The sequence below is a fragment of the Sturnira hondurensis genome, unplaced genomic scaffold, assembly GCF_014824575.4.
Source record: "Sturnira hondurensis isolate 20B ecotype Veracruz unplaced genomic scaffold, ASM1482457v3 Scaffold0000396, whole genome shotgun sequence".
Taxonomy (NCBI): Eukaryota; Metazoa; Chordata; class Mammalia; order Chiroptera; family Phyllostomidae; genus Sturnira; species Sturnira hondurensis.
Window position 1 is genome coordinate 5378666 of NW_028073027.1, and position 24119 is coordinate 5402784.

The following is a 24119-nucleotide window of genomic DNA, read 5'->3' on the forward strand; positions in this document are numbered from 1 at the left end:
AACAGCCCTATGCTGGGAATTAGGGTACATGGACTTAGTCCTAGTGGGGCTCCTCACTGCCCTAAGAACACAGTAAGCTGTGTCCCATCTCCAGGCCCCATTCCCTCACTGGTCAAATGATGAAATCTTCCTTGGTAAATGCCAGGCACTCTTCTCTTATGTATATTCTTTGGTTCTTCGTGAAAATTATGGTTCGAGACTGTGGTGGAATAAGCCTCCCAGCCTGACATCATTAATATAATTTGCTCTTACTCCACAGTAATCTTACCTTCTTAAAATCTTGAGGTTTATTTTCCAAAAATCTTGAGTTAGAATACAGTTAAACTTGGGAGGGAGTGCCTCAGATATCACTTCTATTATGGTTCATGTGTTAGCTAAGCAACCAGGATCCAGAAACAAGGGGTTGGGCTGACGCCAGTAGAGTAAATAGACAAAGACAAACTTGATCCAACTGCCAATTTCATTGAGGTCTAACCTCAACTCTGTTAGATTAAAATATGAAGGAGTTTTTTGGCCAGTTATAAGATCTGTTGCTATCTTCTTCTCTTGTTGCATTAAATAGAATGTTCACTAGAGAGGTTGCAATATACAAAAAGAAGCTAACAGCTCAGCAGAGGCTGATTTATCAAGAATCTTGTTATCATTCTGAGCCATTTGGGCTGATGCATTATTAGAAACACCCGGGCAGATAAGCATGCTTCCTGAGACTATCCTTTGATGCCCATCAATGTAAATGTCCACTCCAGCCTTCAGCCACCACCTCTTTATGGAATCCCTCCAAAGTGGAGTTAGAAAAGATCCCTTCCTGGTGGAGCTGACAATCCAGCAGAAACTGTGCATATTGCCTAAGTGTAATGAGTGCTAGGAGGAAGTATTATAGATGCAAGTCCACTTAATGCTAGCACCTTGTGTTGGCAGAGAAAGGTGATGACCTCGGGGGTCAGATGACTGCATCACTTATACTAGTGTACCTGCAAGATGCTACATACTCCTATCAATAACTGTGGCTCTCTCAAATGAGCAGGGGAAGACAACATCCTCCTCAGAGGAGTGCTCCCCATCTCCTACCTACTCCTCTCCTCCTTTCCTCCAGAGTTCCTCCAGTGGAGTAGGGGCTGGAATAGGCATGAATATGTCAGCATACAGGAGGAAGAATCAAAGTAAATTCTGTGGCCTATAGCTTGACTTAACTACTTCCTACTACCTATTAGTTTTAGTTATTAACATGGTTATTCTCTGCTCTAATATTCATACAACTCACAAGTTTAAAAGAAAGACTGTGTGGCATCCCATGATACACAAATTACTGAGTTCTTGGTAAATAAGCAAAGGCAAGGCTGTGACGGAATCTGAGTCTGGAGTCTCCTTCTGCCTCCCGCTTTGTGTACATCTCTCCACAACAATCCTGTAACAAGAGCTCTGAAAGAAAGGGCCACTAGGTACAAAACCAAGTAAACACTTACTGTTGTCCTCAGCAACACAACGTCTGCTTCTTGCAAGGAACACGGGACGCAACTTGCCCACACGTGCCAAGCGGGTCTCCAGTAAAACACCAAGGGGAGGATCCCAAATGAGAGGATGGATCCAGCAAGGCAGAGGGTTTTCCGGCAGCTGTGGGTCTGGTATCCAAATATCTCCTGGGGCAGAACCAAATGACTCCAATTATTGGGTAAGCACAATAAGCAACAACAAATTGGGATTTGGGTGATGAAACTGAGAACAAGGAGCAGAAGTTAAGCAGGGTGAGGGGAGGACAGAATGAGGTGTTGAGAGAGTGAAAAAGAATCCCCGACGGTGTAAGACATGATCCCCAGCCTCCAAGAAGTTGCAATCTAACTGGGAAATTCAGTTTCTGCAGTTTGAGCGCCCAGCTACCCTGTGCCAAGCACTATGCTAGGTACTCTGTTGTCTTGTTGGAGTCTCACAATCACCCCCTGCATAGGACATCACCCCCATTTCATAAATGATGATGCTAAGCTCACAAAGGCTTAATGGAATGACTTCTTCAAGGCCACACAGATAAGTTTGGGTACCAGTATTCAAACTCAGGTCTGCCAGCCTCCACATCTTAAGCATGATCCACAGCCTTCACAGAGGTGACAATGAGACATGTGCCAGGAGTACTAAGTGACCCCAGCAATGAGTGATTCCCTTGGCTGAGACCAACAGCCTCTTATAGAGAGGGACTTGAGCCAGGCCTTGAGTTTGGAGTTAGGATCTGGTTAAAGTTAACTGCAGAAGGATGAACAACAAAATGCCAACCTTCCTTTGGGGGCTTGGGTAGTGTTATGCATTCACACCCTCCTTTCTTGTTCAATAGCAAAAGGAATTTTACAGCAAGAGGTAAGAGTCATAGAGACTACTTGATGTATTTCAACTGATGCCTATTGAGCACCTGCTATGTGCCATTAAGGGATATGAAGCCCTGGAGGATACAAATACGAACAAGATAAGAGTCTACTGCTAAAAAAATTATAATTTGGACAAACTTCTTCCTTCCAAGTCAAGCCTGAGATAGAATAGGAAACCGCCCCTGAAGTTTGTGGCCTCAATTTCACAGCTATATCACACAAAGCCATAGTATACTCTATACTGGCCAGAATGGCTCAAATCAGGAAGTAGAGAGTCCTGGTGAAAGCACAGTCTCTGGACCAAGACACTTTGGGTTCAAAGCCTAGCTCCACTGCTTGCTGGATAAGATGTTGGGGGAGCTATTTAACCTCTTTATTCTTCAGGTTGTCATCCATAAAAAGGGGGGCGGTGCTAGTTCCACCTCACAGGGTTGCTATGAAGCTTAAATTAGTTAATACGTGTAGATGCTATGTAAGCATTTACTCTGCTGCAGTTGCTACTGCTACCTCTATTTTATGATCTCCCCAAACATAGGCCTGAAATTCTACCCCTGTGTTTATTGGCACTTAGATCTGAGAGTTCCTAGTGTCAATAGTTCTGCTTTTGTCAGAATGACCCGCCAGGATAATAGGGAGCTCCAACATGCAACTTTAAATCCACCAGCTTCTCAATGTCCCTTGATAAAGATTACATTAACAGAAAAGGTTCTGTGATCCCTGGCCGAAGCTGCTTGCATGTGTAATTATTAGGCTCTTCCCTCTCATTAGTAGCACATGCAGGAGCTGAGTGGCTTGCATGGGTATTGTCCACATGTGGTATGCCTTGAATAAGTGTTCACAATAGTTCACAAATACAAGCTCTTGACTGAGTTTGCAAAATAAAATGTCTTCCCTGCTGTAAAAACTCTTCCATCCCAAGCTCAATGTTACTCTCCAGATGTCAAGACTGGAATGGCTCCCTTCCCTCATCATACCTGAAGCAATGCTTTGAGACCCCACACTGTGCAGGGTTCCCATCCTAAATCCCATACCTGTCCTGAGATCATCTATCATCTTTTCCAATGTGCTCTTAATGTTATGACATTTTAAAATAGACCAACTTCTACCCAGCTGCGCCATTTTATCATCTTTTTAAAATACTACATTTAAAAGCTTTCCTATATTGCCATCGAGCTCCATCCAATCTGCCTGAGTCATGCCAGTTCTATAGGACAAACCTCCCTGCTACCATGCGTTCTTCTCCAGACTATGCAATGAGAACCCTCTGCAGTTTCCAAAGTGTCTTCATACTCAGTAACAAATTTAAGCAAGCAGGAATTATTATCCTCATTTTCCAGCTAAGAAAAACTGAAGTGTAAAGTTATTATATGTAATTATTATTAGGAACTATTTGGTGACAATGATAGCAGCTCACATTAATCGAGCACTTAAAAGCACTGTACACATTTTGTTTTAAAAAAAGAGATTAAATACATTTCCTAAGGCATACAGCTAGCTCATCATTAACTTGAAACTGAGCTTCCAGTCTAGATTTTTGCAGCACATGGAAGATAATGTGAGCCGGCCATGTCTATTTGATGGCCCTTTTTCATTCTATCTAGAATTTCAGTTCAATTTAACAAATGTTTTTAAGTGTCCCTCACATGTCCCTCACGTGTTAGACCCAGAGATGAAGGAGACCCTGTCTCTAGCCTCAAGAAGCTCCTTGGTTTAATGGGAAGAGAGACACATAAATAGATAAGATTAGATAAGGTTAGAGAATAAAAGCACTGTATAGAGAAGTGACTGTAAAAATTGTCATCTAAATGAGGTCCTATTAATAATACTTGAACACCAGGGATAGGTCAGAAGTGCTTCAGGCAAGCCAGGCGAGTACTCCCCTGGTTATACCAGAGCATTACTCTAAAAGCCTGCCCACTCTCAGTCCCGTGGGCTCCACGAGCCCTGTTAGTAGCTCATGACCCATAATCCACTGCCAGATTTTCAGTAGAGAAGCTGCAGTAACATGGATAAGGAATTTTCAATTACTGTTTGTTGAAATAAATTGAACTGTACTAACTTAAAGTGAGTTGCAAAGACCATTAATAGGTACTGGGTTTAAAACGGCAAAAATGAGCATGGTGCTATTTTTTATAACCCTGTAGCAATTTGCATCCTACCTTATGGAGTGCCTTCCACGTCCCTGAAAATGCTTGAGGAAATTATCCTAGTTACTCCATACTCCACCCACCCTTACCTCCCACAAAAAAAGGAATCACTCAGCCAAAAATAGAATATTGGGAAAATGTTAAAGAATGTCACACCCGTGGCAGTCTACACGCTTTATGAAACAGCGAAGTGCCCCTTTCTTTATCCCCTTCCCCCCACACACCCTCCTCCTCCTCCCTCTGTCCCTCGACATCTAGATCTTTTGTCTCCCTGAAGGGCTTAAACTTGAGCTTCCAGGTGTACAGGCCTTCTCCCTACAGAGGCCCTATAATCAAGAAGCCAAATTGTGCTCCCCCAAACAGTGGTTTAAAGTTTGTTACCAAATAGTTGCCAAAGCCAGCAGAACCCCTGAAAAATCTATAGACTTTCTTCCCAGAGAAATACACAGAGATGAAGACACATGAACTTTGCAGAGATCCAGGAGGTTCCCAAAGTCTAGAAAAGACCCTTCCCCAGAGGGTTCCTACCTAAGGCTGAACCAAGGCCAACACTTCAGTGTTTAGACTCTGTACTTAACTTAGGGCCTTAACTAAACATGTAGTGAATGTAGAAGGATGAAGACAGAGGCTCACAGAAATGCAGGTACAGGTGAGGGTGACAATGAGAGCAAGACTGTGCTGATTCCAAGGATCCTTACAGAGTGATGTCATCACGTGGGCTCAGCAAGTCCTGAGAGTGGCTCTCAGCCTTCTCCTCTCATGGTTGCTGGGCAGGGAAGACTCAAGTTAACCAGGTCTCAGAGATGGAGTATAATGAGAGAGTGAGATGTATGTGTATAACTACCCAACAACCAGATAAATATATGGGTAGGTATTAAGAGTTTGTTTTCTCTCTAATGGCAACATTGCCATAGTCGTTACTGTTCTGCCATAGAGCTTTAAGGAAGCATAGTACTTACAATGGATTCTGGAACCCTGGCTGGTGTGGCTCAGTGGGTTGAGCACCAGCCCATGAACCAAACTGTCGCAGGTTCGATTCCCAGCCAGAGCACATGCCTGGGTTACAGGCTGGGTCCTAGGTTTGGGGCGTGAGGGAGGCAGCCAATCGATGTTTCTCTCCCTTTTTCCTCCCTCCCTTTCTCTCTCTCTAAAAAATCAACAAAATCTTTTTTAAAAAGATAAAATGGGCTCTGGAGTTATATCAGACCATCTTCTACCCTAAGTAACACGCCTTCTTTAAACATATTAATTCACTCCTTCAAATTACAAACACAAATCCTGTTGGTGGTCTGGGAGCCATTTATTCTCTTTAAGACAATTTTGCATTTCCCTACTGGCTTCCTTAAATATTTGAAAGTTTGAATAATTCATTTTTTAAAGTTTACCTCCCTAAAGATAATATCTTTGCCTTCATTTTGGATGTGAGGAAAAAGTTTTACTAATAATTTCCACGCACTACAACAAATCATGCTAACTCACCTTATTGTTTATCCCAACCCCAAGCCCTAGTCAAATTTCTGCCTCAGTAGTTTCTTGTTTCGCACACTTTCTTGCTGAAGGATGATTTTGTAAGTGTTCTCTAAATTAACTTGACTTCTAAATCCAGGAGATGAGAGATTTTTAACCTGAATGATGTAATCCAGAAATCTTAAATTAGAGGCTTAAAATTTATGATCTGCACGGTTTTATTGATGACTTGCTAAGTAGTTCTTAAAACTTTAAATTGGTCCTCAATTATTTTCATATAAAAATTCTGACTTCTACCTTTTATTTAAAATAAATCAGAAATTTTGTCAACACTGCATGCACATTCTTGCACTGTAAGAATCACCTCAAGAGCACCAGGAGATGTGCAAAATCACCCAGGAACTAACCCAGCACCATCCAGTGAAAGGGAGCTTGAGGTGTGTTCACACAGTGTGATCTTAAACAGCATTGCACACAAATCAGCCCCAGCAACACCTAACAGTATGGATGACTCTTAGTAACATAATAAATAGCAAGTGAAACAAGTCAGTGAGAAGGATTACATCAGCATGACAACCTTTCATAAGGTTAAAAACAACTAAAACTTAAAATATATTTTTAGGATACACTTAGGTAAAACAAAACTCTATAGAAATAAAAGCAAGGGAATAATAAATACATGTGGCAAGACGATGCTGACCTGTACTGGGGCAAGGTAGAAGGGAGGTGAAGGGCTACACTGTCAAATGTAGGGTATTGTGAAAGTCCTAGCTTTTGTTTGGTGTTGTTGGGTCATCACATTGTGATAGAGGTCTAATTAATGAACTAAATAAATGCAACCCATCATGGATAAAAACTGACAATATGTCATGAAGCCAAGATATGGACAATTTAATTGTGAGCACTGAAGCCTTAGGAAAGAAAGAAGTAATAGGCCAGAGCAAGTAAGAAATGAGCAAGGGTTCTTCTCCCTTTCCCCATGGCCTGTGCCATGCTATTTTTCCCCAACACTTAGGCTATGTGTCAGATTCCATTTCTTACCTCATACTGTGCCTGCTCATTGGAGTTACTGTCTTATCCTATATACAGGCCAGTGTTTTGTAACCAAGGGTGATTTTGCCCCCAAGGAGACATCTGGAAATGGTAGGAGACATTTCTGTCACTCTCAACTGGGTTAGAAGTGCCACTGACATGTGATGGGTAGTAGAGGCCAATAATGCTGCTAAATATCCTACAATGTAGAGGACAGCTACTCCCCAACCTCCACAACCAAAAAATTATCTGGTTCAGAATAATGCCATGGTTGATAATCTTGCTGTAGGCATTTTAGCTCCCCACCTAACCTAGTATGGATGCCATCTTCAGCACCCAGACAAGAACTACAACATCTTGATATGGAAATCTGTAGTAAGAAAGGATTCACATTTAATGCCAAATGATCACTAAAGTCAGCCGTGGTCACAGCAACTCATTTTGCAGCTGAGGGTACTGAGGTGCTAAGAAAGAAGGAAAATTGCCCATGTGGTCTACACCTGCTTCCCTCCCCAAGCTGAATCGCTCTATTTCACTCTGCTCTAGCCACAAAGACATTTCCTGAGCTCACAGGATGCTTCCCTGCCTCGGGATATTCCCATGGCTGACTACTTCTCATCCTTTTAAGTCTCCTTTAAATGTTTCCTTCTCAGACAAGTTTCAACCAATCTCCTATTTTTAATTATAAACCCCTGATCTCATAAACTCTTTACAAACACTTCTTTTTAGCATTTGCGCAATTTGCAATTAGTATTTTTTGCTTACTTTTCTAACTGTTCCTCTTTTCTGTCTCCCACAAACAGACTTTATGTTCCATTAGTTTAGGATCCAGTCAAGATTCTTTCTTCCAATGCTGTTTACCCAGCACCTAGTACATTATCTGCATATAGCTGACACTTGGACAATATTTGCTGAATGAATGAATAAATAAATGAGCAACTTTACTAGAGGAAAGAGGGAAGGAAGGAAGGAAGGAAGGAAGGAAGGAAGGAAGGAAGGAAGGAAGGAAGGAAGGAAGGGGAAGAGAAAAATTAATAAGTCTTTACTATCCTTGTTCCTAACTCAACAAGCTTATTAACTATGTCCTCTTCTTGGACACTCTAAAGATTAAATCATTCCACTAGGGAAACAGGGTAGGGAAGTGTAAGCAACTCCCAGGTACAGCTCTCTGACTTTGGTCATTTGGAACTGTTCACCAGTCTCATTATTTGCATCACATTGAAGTTAACCTGTAAGGCTAGGTTTCTTGAACAATGCTTTTTCTTCTTCCTTATAATCTGTCTCCAGAAGTTCAAGAGTTGCTCAAGACTGAGTTTCACAACCTTACCTTCAAAGGAGACAAACCGAGAGTCTTGGCTGGAAGGGATAAACTAATCAAGACATCTGCTGCCCAGCTCCTGCTCTGGACCAAAAGGTATTTTCACAATTGCCTCAGGTGAGCAGTCTAATAAAGTACTTTACAAGAAAAAATTACTTTTATAAAAGAAATCTTCTCCAATGATGATTACTTAACCACCGTCTCCCATTTTCCATGAACAATGTTGACATCTGTTGAGTGGTGGCAAGACTGAGCCTTGAGAGGATCCTTAAGAGTCAAGTGACCTGGCCACCATTCTCAGTCCCATGGCAGACTCTTAAAATGTCACTTAAATCAATTTAATCCCTGGCTTTGGAATGCCACCTCTCTGGCCATTGAGTCCCAGTTTTCTTGCCACAGCATTACCTCATGCAGTTGCTACAGGACACAGTGAAATGGCGTCTGTGACAGGTGTCAGGTCCCAGAACCAAGAAACTCATCATAAAAATCCTTAGCTGCTGCATCCCCAGCATAAAGTCTCAAGGTGTCTTTGCTTCAGTTCAATTCAAATTGCTTCCTGTGTCTAGGGCCCCAGGTAAGATAGGACTGGTGGAGATAAATTTCCCACCCTCAAGGGTCTGACAGGAAAGATGATAGATTGAAAAATAAGTATAATTGAGAGCAGAAAACATTGTGTCATATGTTTTCTGGGGGGAAATGCTATTAGATTAAAATGATGAAGATAGACTACTGAGATGATGAGGAAAAATTTTTCAGGAGAATTCCTACCTGAGGTGAACTTGGAAAGAATGGTTAGAATTTCAATAATTGCTGAAGGAGGGTAGGAGAGAGGCACTCCAGACAAGATCGAGCGTGTTCAGGGAGGGTGGTATGTTTGTCGAAAAGAGGTGCTCCAAATGGAGAAACTAGCCTCATGCAAAGGTGTAAAATCTGAAAACATGGCGTGTATTTAAAGACAAAATGTCAGTTTAAGGTATTACAGGTCCATGTACCATTGTGTTACGACAAACCCCATCACATATGGCCAAATAATGCACCTTTGGGTGGTACTTTAGGATTCTAGAATACATACTCTACTCCAGCTAACCATTGGCCAAAAGAGTTTGCTGAACCCCTAAAAATACATCTCCATTTCCCCCTCTACAACCAGAGGGTGGACCTCTGGTGGCTTCCTTGCAACTGGTGTCCTCAGGAGAAGTCCAGAGCTGAGGGGCCACTTCCTCTGGCCATTCTGACTGGGCAGCAGTCTGGTTATGGAGGCAAAATGAACACACATGCTTAGGACCTTAGTGTCCTTTGACCAACCAGTGTTTCCTTTTTTCAGCCCAGGAGGCTGCCACATGACTTGGCTGCCAGAAAAGCAACCTGTCCTACCCACCCCTCCGTGGAAATCAGGGTGACACCCCACCCCACAAATAATTCATTGTCCACTTGGCTGGAGCTCATGAAAATATACTGTTTGTGTGAATGATTTCTTTTTGTGTCCCACTCACCCTAAATATATATATTTTTCCGTATTCCACTTTAATCCTTGTAGTCCTATAAGGAAGGTAATATTAGCCATGGATGAGAAATAAAAAAGGTAAGGCTCAAGAAGTTAAGAACGTCCCCAGAGTTACCCAGCTGGTGGGTAACAGAGCCACATTCTTCCTACCTAACTCCTTCTGCCCAAGAAGCCTGCCTCTCATGAAAACAATCTCTCTTCAGCTCTCTGATCTTGGCATCTGGCAGGTGTCATGGGGAACAGTACCTGAACTTTTGCTGATTGCTTTCTTTTCAACTCATAATGAATTTACCACCCAGACAAGTTCTCAGGTTCTCCTTAAACAGGTTCCCACAAGCTTCAAATTGCAGAGTAAGAGGATCTGGGCAAGAAGGACTCCACCCAGCAACCAGATGTTGGTTTCTACAGGCAACATTTTCATCTTCTGAGCTGGCAAAGTTGGCGATCTGAGATGAGTGAGGCAGTCAGAGCACAGACAGGTCAGTGTCTGAGACTGGCATCCTACCTGGGGGCTAACTGCACTGACTCACTCGAATACAGGCCTGAGACGGGGCAGAGCAGGAGAAAAGGCCACATTTAAAGATGAAACACTTGGATTCAAGACCTGATTCTGCCACTTAATCATTTTATCAGTAGATAAGTGGATAAAAGAGCTATGATACATTTACAAAACGGAATACCACTCAGTCATTGAAATAGGAAGAAAAGTTTACCCTTTGCAATAGCATGGATAGAACTGGAGAGTATTATGCTAAATGAAATAAGTCATTCAGAGAGACAAGTACCATATGGTTTTACTCATATGTGGAATCTAATGAACAAACTGAAATAACAACCAAAAGAGAGACAGACTCACAGATGGAGAGCAGGCTGACAGTTCTGGGGGTGGAGGATGGAGGGATCAAGCAAAAACGAAAAGAGAAAAATAATTCATGGACACCGGCAACAAGGTGGTGATTGCAGGGTAGGGGTGGAGGTAGAAGAAGGTATAGGGGGATAAATGGTGATGGAAAAAATAAAATAAAAGAGATTTTTTTAATATAAATGACTTTATTATCTGGAAGTCACAGTCCCACTTAAAAAATAAGAATACTAATGCCTGCCTCACAAAACTGTTACGACAATGGAATGGAGTATCAGTGGTAAAACATTATTTTAATATTAGCTGTCATTATGAAGGTGATTAGACTACAGGCTGGTTGGCAAACCCTTAGTGACAACCTGACATGTCTGGACCCTCCTTACTCAGACCAGCTTCCCTCACCACACAGTAGAATGTAGCTACCCAGTTACTCTCTAGCACATCATGCTGTATTATATCTCTGCAAGCCATTATCTCTACCTGATATTTTTCTTATTTTTTTAGAAACTGTTACTAGAATGTAAATTTCACAAGGCAACGCTTAGGTCTGTATTGTTCATTGCTGTAATTATGGCATAAGGTAGAAGAGTTCCTGGCACACAGTAGGCTCTCACATATTTTTAAGTGAATAAATGTCTCAGATCACATCATAGGAATTCCAATCTAAGGAAGTAGATCAAAATATTGTTAGACTGGTAAACAGAGAAGCCAATAATGACTATGGTAGACTGTTAGCCCCTGGTGGAGCTAAACAGACACCCAGTCAAATATCATTTTGCAGACAAAAAAAAATCTGAGATCTTAAGAGAATTCTCAAATAGAAACACTTGAAAAGCATAGGGAAAGCAATGATCTCCTTCCAAAGTCATATTTCCACTCTTTAATCAATGAGGAATTTATCTTGGCAATAAATTGTATCCCCAAGTATTATTTGCCTTTATTCCTTTACCATAGGATTTTAGAAGGAGGAGGATGATATCATGAATTCTGAGGGAAGGAAGGAATGAAGATGATCTGGTCCTGCATTTCGTACACAACATGAAACTCCCACACTTCCAGCAAAGCAAACTCTACCTCCTGGTGAAGCCTGTCCCATTTGCAGACAGCCCTGTTGGTAACTACACCGTGGGCCACACATCGGGCTTGAGCATCCTCCCACTCAACACACGCACACCCACATAGAAACACTTCTCTTTCTACCAGAACAATGCCATTTGCATCTGTGAAAACAACATGAAATCCATGTGAATATATTGATCTTCCATTAGAAGTTTACACCTAAGCAAGGGCCTGTGTAAATAAAAGTTATTTTGAAAATCACTGTCTTACTGATCTCTCTTGTTGGGAATGCCTGAAACCTTTTTCATATAATGGAAGTACAAGAAAAGTATACTATAGAACAATAGTTACCATGCTTTTTTAGAATAAGGAGCCCTTTTTTAATATTGCTGGGAACAGATAAGTTGTTAAAACCACTTTGAGAAACAGTTTTGCATTATCAATAAGGCCAAACAAATGCACACTATGTGATCCTGCCATTTCGCTTGTATCTTCTCTATAGACATGCACATATATGTGCACCAAGAGATGCAAAAAAAGAAAAATTCAAAGCTGGAAACCATCTGAAAGTCCAGCAACAATGAAATTGACTTTTAAAAAAGTGTACTCTTATATTAGTATATTCTGACACAATAAAAATGAAAAAATTATAATTTTATGCAATAATATGAATATATCTCACAAATATAAGCAGAAGAAGCAAAACATAAAAGAATATAATCAATGTGATTACAATTATATATACTTCAAAAATCTTGTTATTCGATTTCTATGCAAATTTAGAAAAAAATACTGAAAGGCAAAAAATATTCATTGCAAACGTCAGGTGAGAGGAGGTTACCTCTGGGTTGGAGGAGGGCAGCAGAGACGAGCGTAGTTAGGGGCGGCCCCAGGAAAAGTTCGGGAGCACTAGCAGTGCTGTCTCTTTAACTTAGGCAATGAGCAGAAGGGTTTTGATTTATTATTAAACTGTTTAAGTATATTTTTGCACACTTACATGACAATTCAAAACTGCCACATGTTATCAAATGACATACTACTACTTTCTGTTTGTGGGGGCTACGCTAATGCTTGTTGGGCACATAAGTCCTTGGACCCATAGCAATAACCCTAAGACTTACCTAGAGTCATGGCCCATGGGTTTGCAGGCACTGGCTTGGAGATAAGGAAGCCTGGGTTCTAGCCTGAACTCTGGTTCTATTAAACAATCCTTTCCCCTCTTTGGGCCTCAGTTTCTTCGTCTGCAATAGAGAGTATTGAAGCATATGACCTCCTGAGTACCTCTAAATTTTAATACCCATAGTTCCTGTAAAAATAGAAACCTCCCAAACATCACCTAAGTGATAGCCTACAGTCCTCTAGTGGGTGCACATTGAAGGTCATGAACTTGGAACAAGTACCAAGCAAGCACTCACCACTTGTTTTTACTTTCACATTTTAAGTAGTAACATTTACACCACAGGGAAATGTTTTTTTAAAAATCCAAAGTTTTTTTTATTTATAAAGAACATCATTTCTCCATAGATTTGCATATCAAACCATCACATTGTACACCTTAAACTCATACAATGTTATATGTGCATTACATGCCAATAAAGCTAAAAAAAATAAAGCCTATGAGCAAAAACCTTAATTTTTGTTTTATTTTGCATTCTAAAATTTTTGTTATATAATTTTATGTCAATTTAGTTTGACTCTAAGCCAAATAAAAGGAATTTTCTTAGCACAGTGCTTCCAAATTTTTTCACTCAATGGCACTCATATTCTGACAATATTTGCATAAGGCAGATCGGTAAAAAGATGAGACTGTTTAAATCTGGAGGGATCACTAGTTCGACGTTCCCAGAAGGACCTGGGCAGGACAGCTGTAAACCCCAGGGCCATTCATGGAGCTCCAGTTGGGCAGACTTTCCTCATCCAATGTGTATAGCAAAACAGTATCTTTCTCTTCCTTATTTCACTCAGTCTAATCAGTCATTATCTGGCAAACTTGCAGCTAAAATTAGTGCGTCCTAATACTATTCACTATTCCTAGAAATATTCTATCTAATCCAGCAGTATGCCTTTATTCAGCAGTTTTTTATTTGTTTTTACTGTTGTGTTTGCTTTGTAAATGCTGCCCTAACAATTTTTAAAAGCACTATTTCTTTCAAATTTTATGAAGCCTCCTCAATCCAAATTAATCTCGTTTACCATACCCTTCTCATTCTCAGAATCACCACCACCACTACACATCCAGTTATGTGACACAAAAATCTAAAAATTCCTTTTAGTGTTCCCCTCCCCCTCTCTCAACATCGAATTAATTCAAGGTCCATTGATTGTGCCTTCTTGGTATTTTTCAAATTGATCTCCTGTGAAACAACCCTGATACTACTAGCTGTTTAGTTCGACCTGTTTACTTCTCTACAACGTCACTGCAAGGGCCACTGTTTCCACTCCCATCTCTGTCTACATTGGTGTCCACACTGCTATAGAGTTACCTTTAAAAAATGATATTCAATTTCTGTTCCTCATAGAGTGACCAACCATCCTGGTTTGTCCAGGACTAAGGGGTTTCTTAGAATGTGGGTTATCACTGCTAATGCCCAGAAAGTCCGGGCACACCAGGGTTGTTTGTCCCATACTTAAAATACTTAAATCCCTTTAGCATGGCAAGATGAGTTTTTACTCATCTTTCCCTTCTTATATCAGTCTCAACTCTGTTTTCTTAGTCCAACTCCGTCACACACATACCCTGGGCACCAGGGCACAAAATACCTTTCAGTTCTCTAAACGGAATGTGCTTTGCTACTTTATATCTCAGTACCTTTGTCCATTATGCCTCCCTAATTTAGAATGTTCTTTGCCTTATCAAGGTTTTGGTAAACCCCTATGCATTCATCTCACTTCTTTTCTCTTGGCACTTTTTACTGAAGTCATCCAGGAACTGGCTGTGTTCTTGTGCATCTTGCATATGCTGCTGTCAGAGCACTAGCCCACCAAACTCGATTCTCCACCAGATCCTGAGCTCTAGGACTTTTCTCTGTATGTCTAATACCTAGCACAGGGACTCACATATGATGAGTGCTTAATAAATGAAGAATGAGGGAAGGAAAGAAAGAAGGAAAGAAGGAAGAGAGGAGGGCCGCTCATTTCCCTAGATCAGTTTGCCTTCTACATAGAATTTATAGGTATTTGAGTTAGCTGAATACAATATTTGCTCCCTTGAATATACTGTTAGCTCCTTGAGATCAAGAACCCAGCTTTGCCTATTTCCACAGCATCCACACTGCAAAGACTCATTACATTTGTTCAGCTGAACTAGTCTGGCTATTATCAAGGACAGAAAAGTTGGGTTACCTGAAGGTGTTTGTTGGGGGACAAGTCAAGAGAGATTGTGAGGACAGTAAGTGTGGTCCAGAGGTGATAATTGAGTGCTACCCCTTCCTTAGTGTGACTGCCGTATATTTATCTTTAAAGCAATTACACTTTTTTCTTAGATGGAAACCTCTTTATTGATAAATAAATAGAAGTGAAGAGAGCTGAGATTTTCTGTCTGTTGATAAATTAGGCACTGGAAACTGTCAAAGCAGCTCTACCCTCAACTGGGTTCTCTGCCTATTAAAAAAAAGATTTATTGCTCAGTGATCATATACTTCCTATTTGCAAGCCATAACTGAATATCTATACTGATAGGCCTAAATGGGAGACTATCAAACCACATGCACATCAGAATCACATAAGCATTTTGGGGCCTGCCCCCCCAAATTTCTAAAGATATGGCCAGAGGGTGAAGGCATTTTCAGATCAGTATCCCAGCTGATTCTTATGCACACTGGCATTTGGGAGCTGCTGGTCAGTATAGTGAAAAAGACTCACCCTTTGGACAAGTAATATTTCTTCTGTTAAATAAGTATTACAATGATAACGACCTCATAGGGTTGATGTGAAAATTATATAATATGTTGCCTCTAAAGCACTTATACAATACCTGGTGCATGGCAAGTTTTCATATATTGTATTAACCAATTCTGTTTCTAGACTTTGGGTTCCTGGATGAAAATAATATACCTTTTTCACCCTTATAGTGACCTTGGCATTTTAGCATCCGGTATAAGAACTTAACAATAATAGGACCTCCAAAAATTGAATTACATTGAACTTGAGTAAGGTTGGAGGAAAAACTTAAAACAGAATGTCACATTTTTACTGAAATTGGCCAAGATCTTTGACATATGCGGAGAGCTGATCTGAGAGCGTTACAAGGGTGTTCTTGTGCAATGCTGGTGGGAGCCTTCTGCAAAGCGCAGACTTTCTGGAAAGCAATTTAGCAAATTTGCTAAATGTCTTAAAAGGGTTTATAATTTTCACTATGGTAATACAATTATTATTTCTAGAAATCTCTCTTAAGAAAATAATATGAAATGAAAAGGTAAACTTCTATGGGTATTTTTATACACAAGTGTAAAATATACATAGGCACTGGAAAGAACTTAACTGTCTGGCTAAGACAGTTAAGGAAAATGGTTAGGTAAATATCACACCACCCCAAACTGGCATATTATTTAGTCATCAAATTGAAGTTTACAATAAAGTTTTAATGATATAGGGAAATATTTATAATGCATTAAGTGAATAAAAATGTTTTAGTTTGAGTCCAATAATGTAAAAAGAAATTTACAGAAAAAAGGGAGCAGAAAATATACAAAATGTTAGCAAAAAATAAGGTGATAGTTATTTCCTGATACTTTTTATGCTTTCAAAAATTTATACAATAGAATAGATTTTTAAATAGAGTCAGAAAGTAATACTGATTTTAAAAGCAAATAAGACTTTCACTTCTAGGAACATGGAGTAAGCTTATTTTTTACTATTCTTCTCAATAAATTCAACTAAAATCCCTAGATATTATATAGAAAAAGAAAACACTAAAATACTTCATGTGATGAAGAAAAGCTAGATTGGCTACGGAACTTGGGAACTAAGGAATCAATGACACAGTAGTGAGTTCCCTGGTTTGAGGGGCGTTGTTTGTTGTTTGCTTTGCCTCATCAATGGCTCAAAGCAGAAGAACCTGTCAAACCTGAAAACAAGGGCAGATGACACACACACAGCCTGTCTGCCCAGCAAATGAACAAGCAAGGGTTCAAAGTTCACACAAAACAATGTGGCTTCACCCCAACTATACCAGTAAGTGGGGAGTGTAGACTGCTCTTCTTATTGTATTGTAAAGAGGCACCTCGACCCACTGCAAGGATGATGTCAGAGAAGTCTAAGCAGGCATCTGAGACTTTTATCTCCACCAAGTAGCAATTAGTCCCCTTTCCCCTGTGATGTCAGTGGAAACCGTGTGGAGCCTGACCTGCACTCCCAATCAGCAGTAACAAAGTTCCTTTCACCCCCACCCCATGCCCGGGTGTTGTCAAAGGTAGCCTAGTGGAGAGTCAAGACTTTTTACTACCACCTAATAATAAGAAGACCACATCCCAAGGCATCAGTGAGACCATGTCAGGAGTAGTGAGGCACTCCCAACCCTCCAAGTCAGAGAGGTTCAACTGAGGTGTGATTGGAAAGCTGGCGCTCCAACTCAACCAGCAACAGTGAAGAGTCTCCCCACCTCAAGTGTCAAACGGAGGCTGAGTAGTCAACCTGGACTTTCACCACCAACTGACAGTAAGAGGCGGCGCCCTACTCCTTCTCTATCGGAACATTGTCAACAGAGGCCAACTAATACAATACGGAGTCCTATAATACTACCTAATTACAGAAAACCTGAAGTGTCCAGGTTTTACCTTGTAAATAGTCTCACCAATCACAAGAAGATCTTAAACCGAATGAAAAAACATGATCAATAGATGCCAGCACAAAGATAAAAGAGAGGTAAGAATGATCTGATAAGGATTTTAAAGCACCCACCACATAAATGCTCTAACAAATCACATTTAAAACAAATAAAAATATGAAGTATTTCAACAAAGAAATAGCAACTATAAAGTAGGACCAAAAGGAAGCTTTAAAACTGAGTAATCACAATTATTGTTTTAAAAGTCAATTGATGGGCTGAATAGTAGAAAGAGTAGAAGGACAGGAAGGAGTCAGTGAAATGAAAGCCAGAACAGTAAAAATTGCTCACTCTAAATTACAGAGAGAAAACAGTCAAAAAATGTTGAACTGAGTCTGTGAATCTGTGATAATATCATATTATTGCAATCCTGGAAGGAGAAGAGAAAGAAGGCATGACTGAAAAAATACTCAATAGCTAAAATTTCCAAATTTTGGCCAAAGACATACACCTGAAAATTCAAGAACTTGAACAAACCCTAAGCAGAATAAACCCAAAGAGTCCACAGAAATAAATACATGTATAATAATCAAACTTGTAAAAACTAAAGACAAAGAAAAAAGTCTTGAAAGCAGCCAAGATATAGTAATACCTACCTATAAAGGGAAAAACAACTCGAATGATTGCAGATATTTTATCAGAAAACATAAATGCCAGAAGGAAGTAGTTCACATTTCAGGAGCTAAAAGGAAAGACCTGTCAATGTAGAACCTTATGTCCAGTGAAGATGTTCTTCAAGAATGAAAGGGAAATCAAGATGTTCAGATTAAAGAAAAATAAGAGAACATGTTGCCAAAACACCAACCCTAAATAAATGACAAATGCATTTTTTTCTAAAGAGAAAATAAATAAAAGAAGTAAACTCAGAATATCATGAAGAAGAAGAGAAATAATGATAAACAGGAATAGGAGTCAACAGACTTTACTTCTCTCTTGCGTTTTCTAAATTACATTTGAGGGCTGAAGCTAAAATTATGATACTGATATGATTCTAAATGTATACAGAGTATTTAAGACAATTATAAGCAAGGGTGAGTAAAAGGATAAAAAGGTGAATACTCTTAAATTTACTTGATCTGATAAAGAGAGAACACTAGTAAAGTGTGGCAAGTTACACATGTACAGTGTAGTACTTAACCACGAAAAAGAAACACAAGAAGATATACTCACACACAGTATTCATAAATCAAAATGGAATTCTAAAAATTCTTTAAGTAACCCAGAAGAAGACATAAAAAAGAAAACAGAGAGACAAACAAAAAAAGAAAGAACAAAACAAAAAATAAAATGCCAGACATATGCTCTCACATATCAATAATTACAAGAATTTTAAATGGTCTAAACACATCAACTTAAAGACCAAGACCATCGAAGTGGATTAAAAAACATGACCCAACTATATGCAATCTACAAAAACTTACTTTAATGTAATAATGTAAGTTGAAATTTAAAAAATTCCAATAACAGATTATATTCAGTATTATTATTTCAAGTGTACAGCATAGTGGTTAGACAATCATATACTTCAGAAAGTGTCCCCCTGAAGTTTCCAGTACCCAAATGGCAGCATACATAGTCATTGCAATATTATTAGCTATATTTCTATTAGGCAGGTTGAAATTTAAAATGGGAAAAGATGTATTAGACAAACATTTGTCAAAAGAAAGCAGAATGGCTATATCAACACCAGATAGACAGACTTTAGAACAAAGAAAATTACTAGAAACATAGAGTGGTATTATATAATGATAGAAGATTCAATCCACCAAGAAAACAGGGAAATCCTAAATGTATACACATCGAACAATGGAGCTGAAAATATGTAAAACAAAAGCCAATAGAACTAGGAGGAAAAATTGAAAAATCCACAATTATAGTTGCACACTTTAACACCCCTCTCTCAATAATTCATTGAACAACCAAACAGAAAATTAGCAAAGATATTTTAAAAACCTCAAAAACATCATCAACTCACAGGTTCAACTTGATATTTATAGAACACTTCACCCAACAATAGCAGAATACACGTTCCTTTCAATTGCTCATAGAATACATCCCAAGGTAGACCATATTCTGGGCTATAAAACAAATGTCAACCAATCTGAAAGAATTAAAATTATCCATGTTGTCCTCCAACCACAATGGAATAAAATTGAAAATTATTAAGAGAAATGTAACAGGAAAATGTGCAAATGTTTGAAAACTAAACAACAGGCTTCTGAATCATTCATGGGCCCAAGAAGAAAAATTTTAGGAAAAATTTTAAAATAGCTTGAACTGAATGAAAACAAAAGCGCAGCCTATCAAAAATGTTGCAACACAGCTCAAGCACTGAAGATGGAATTTCTGTTGTAGGAGAGGAAATGCCCAATGATTAATTTAAGTTCCTATTTCAAGTACCTGGAAAAAGAAGAGCAAAAAAGTTCAAAGCAAGCAGAACAAAGAGAATAATAAAGAATAGAAATAAATAAAATGACAAACAGAAAAACAATAGGGCTCATTCTTTCAAAAGATCGATGAAATTGACAAACTTCTAGCAAGGCCAAGAGAGAAAAAAAGGGAGAGTATTCAGGTTATTAATATTAGGAATAAAGATATCAAAAAAGAGAAAATACTATGAATGGCTACACACAGAAATTTGACAACTTAGATTAAATGAACCAATTCTTGGAAAGACACAACCTACCACCACTCACTCTAAATGAATTAAGTAATTCGGATAATCTTATAACAATTTTTAAAAAATCATATTCATACTTTTGAAGTTCTTTTTTGAAAAAAAGGAAATCTGTAGTTATTGAATGATCGATTCTTCACAATCGCTTTGGGAAAATAGAACAGGCTGGAACATTTCCCAGTTCACTTTATGAAGCTGGTGTTACCCTATAACAAACTATGCAGGCAGTACAAAAAAAGAAGGCAGGAGGCAATGAAGGGAGAGAGGAAGGCAGGAAACTGTGGACCACTATCCCTCACGAATACAGAAGCAAAAATGCCCAGTGAAATATTGGCAAATAAAATTCAGCAATATGTCAAAAGAATTATGCACCATTACCAAGCAAGATTTATTCCAAGGATATGAGGCTACTTCAGCATTCCAAACTCAATGAAACCCACCAGACTAAAGAAGAATATAATCACAGCATTATATGCATTGATGCAGAAACAATATTTGACAAAAATTCACACCCCTTCATGAAAAAAACCCTCAGAGAAATAGGAATGTAAGGGAACTGCCTTTTGACATGGAGCATCTTTAAAAACCTACAGGTAACATCACAGTTAATGATGAAAGACTAAATGTTCCCTTAAGATCAAGAACAAGACAAGAATGTCTGTTCTCACTGCTCTAATTCAATATCGCATGGGAGTTGTAGCACAAGAAAAACAAGGAAACAGCACACAGAAATAGAACTTTCTATTTGCACATGATACAATTTCTATATAGAAAATCCCAAAGAATCTACAAAATAACTTTTAAAAACTGTAAGTGAGTTTATCATGGTCACAAATACAAAATAAACATACAAAGATCAATTGTATGTATATATACCAGTAATGAACATATTAATACCAAAGTAAAAATACAAGACATTTACAGTAACTTAAAATTGAAATACTTAGGTGCAAATCTAACAAAACACGTACAGGACTTACATGTTAAAAACTACAAAATGCTGATGAAGGAAATTAATTATTGAAATACATGGAGAGTCGTGCCATGTTCATGGTTTAGAAAACTCAGCATAGTAGAGATTTCATTTGATACATGGATTTAATATAATTTCTATCAAAATCTCAGTAAAATTTTTTGTATATATGTATAAGGTTATTCTGGAAAAGTAAATGAACTGTAATATCTAAAACAATTTTGAAAAGTAAGTTAAAGAGGGGGCAAAGATTCTGCCTGATTTCAAAACACTATATAATTACAGAGACTTCAATCAAGACTGAACAGATTGGCACATAGATTAACTTAATAGACCAGAACCCAAGAAATAAATCTACATAAACATGCCCATAAACATTTTGACAAATGTGCAAAAATAATTTAATTAAAAAATAGCTTCTTCAACAAATGGTGCTGAAGCTATTGGACATCCATAGCCAAAAAATATATAAAACAAAGCCCTCAAACTAAGTTTCACACTTTAAACACAAAACTTAATTCATAATAGATTGCACACTTAAATGTGAAACATAAAACTTTAAGAAAAAAAAGTAGAAAAAAATCTTGCAACCGAGGACTAACCAAAGAGCTCTTAGACTTGACATCAAAATTGCTATCTGTAATAGAAAAAAATGGTAAGTTGGATTTCATAAAAATTTAAAACTTTTGGTCTGTGAAAGAGCCTATAAAAGAGCCTATAAAGAGGAGTTACCAACAGGGGAAAAATATTTGCAAGCCACATACCCAACAAAGGGCTAGTATATAGAATATATAAAGAACTCATTCTAAACTCAGTATAAAAATCTATTAGATAACTGACAAAAGACATGAAGATACAGATGGCAAATAAGCACACTAAATGATGTTCAAAGTCATTACCTATTAGGGAAATGCAAACTAAAACCACAATAAGATATTACTACATATGTATCAAGATGGTTAAAATAAAAAATAATGACAAAAGCAAATGCTGGTGAGGATGTGGAGAACCTGGACTACGCATGCATTGCTAATGGAAACATTAAATGGCACAGTCATTCTAGAAAACATTTGGGTAGTTAAAAAAACTAAACATATAAGTATAATACAACCCAGTTATTGCTCTCCTGAGTATTTATGCCAGAAAAATGAAAAGTTATGTGTACACAAAAAGCTATATACAAATGTTTTAGTAGATTTATTCACCATGGCCAAATACCAAAACGACTCAGATGTCCTTCAGTAAGCAACTGGTTAAATAAACCATGGCATCATGCTATACTATGGAACACTACCCAACAGGAAATAGTAATGAACTGTTCATACACACAACAACCTGATCAACCTCCAGAGAATCATGCTGAATTTTAAAAAGGCAATCCCAAAGTTTACATATTGTATAATTAAATTTATATGATGTTCTTGAGAAATAGAGAGTAGGCTAGTGGTCGTCAGGACTTAAAAAAATGGGTGCAGGTACAAAGAAAACGAATGTGACTATAAAAAGGCAAAATGAAGGACCACTGTGGTGATGGAAATGTCTCTACCTGAACTGTACCACAGACCGTTTCTGGATAGTGATATTGTACTGTAGTTTTGCAAGTTATTACCAACAGGAGAAGATGGGGAAAGGGTGTACAGAATCTCTGTGTATATTACAACTGTCTGTACACTTATGATTATCTTTACCAAAAATACAACTTTAAAAAAGAATGTGTCAGAGTAGATTATCTCTGAATAATTTTTTTGTATCTAAAATCCCATGATTTGGGGGAGAGAGGGTTCCAAGGAGCCACTGGCTCTGGATTATAAACAGTTGCACTGTTTTCAACAGGTGAAGTTTCTACGGATCTGGACTCCGATGTTCTTGATGGTCCAGCCTCAACTCTGGACAAACAGGCTTTGGACAACATCAAAATGAGGTATGCAACTGAGTATGTAAAAAGGAGGTATGTAACTCAATCAGACAGAGCCTACAGATCTGTATCTATTTAGAGATGGAAAAAAACCTCACAGAGGCCAGACAAGGGAAAATTCCTCACATGACATGAATGGTTAGTGAAAGAATCCACATTACGAAGAATCCAGGCCAGTCTGTAAATATCTGCTAACCTGAGAGCCTGTGCTAACCCTTAAACACCATGCAGCCCCAGTCTTCACAGAGCACCATGAAACCGACACTGGTGGACAAAAATACTAGGACAGTCCTAACAAGTAACATTTTATTACAGTGATCATGAAAAGTTAAAAAAAGAAGACATGAGGCCAGAAAGAAAAGATAAAGAGCAAAGGTCAGCCAACTTTTCCTGTAAGATACCAGATAGAAAATATTTTCAGCTTTGTGGGCCTTACAGCTACTGGGCTCTGCTGCTGGTGAGCGAAAGCAGCCAGAGGCAGTCTGTAAACAAATGCAGGGAGCTGTTGTCAAAAAAAAAAAAAAACTTTATTCACAAAACAGTCAGTGGGCCGGAATGCACACACAATGCACAGTTTGCAGACCCCTGCCATAGAGAAACAACAGACGCATTTAGTGTTTGCACCTGTAGTGACAGCACCTACCTGATGGGGTTACTGTGAATTTAAAGTTAAGTATCACATGAGAATGCTTAGCAATGGTCATAGGACCCTGTAAGTGGGCAATAAATGTTAATTATGACTCTTATTATGCAAGAATCATTGTGATCAGAGACCTGTCTGGGTCTGAACGGACGGGTCTGAACTCCTCATCGTCAACCACCTTTGAAGCAGAGTAAGTGGCTGCTGTCCTTCCTCGTGGTAGACGTCCCTGTAAAACCCCAGAGTCCTCGTGGATTTCAAAAACAAATCACACCAAGAGAGGGCAGCTTCTTTAAACTCTCATAGAAGATACCTTTCTAAGACTTTCTGAGGTGAATTTCCAAGAACGA

General features: G+C 38.7%; 1 protein-coding gene and 1 long non-coding RNA gene across 2 annotated transcripts in view; one reads left to right on the forward strand and one right to left on the reverse strand.

Moving 5' to 3' along the window:
- ATP13A4 (ATPase 13A4) overlaps positions 1 to 24119 on the reverse strand; it is a 118482-nt gene that overhangs the window by 81355 nt on the left and 13008 nt on the right. Inside the window, exon 3 of the mRNA XM_037040004.1 lies at positions 1464 to 1637. Within this exon, the coding sequence (XP_036895899.1) occupies positions 1464 to 1637 (174 nt within the window). The remainder of the gene's footprint in view (positions 1 to 1463; positions 1638 to 24119) is intronic.
- LOC118982848 (uncharacterized) lies at positions 1584 to 11930 on the forward strand. The gene is made up of 4 exons (XR_005065611.1): positions 1584 to 1669; positions 8285 to 8432; positions 10146 to 10298; positions 11636 to 11930. It is a non-coding gene; the product is annotated as an uncharacterized LOC118982848 (long non-coding RNA).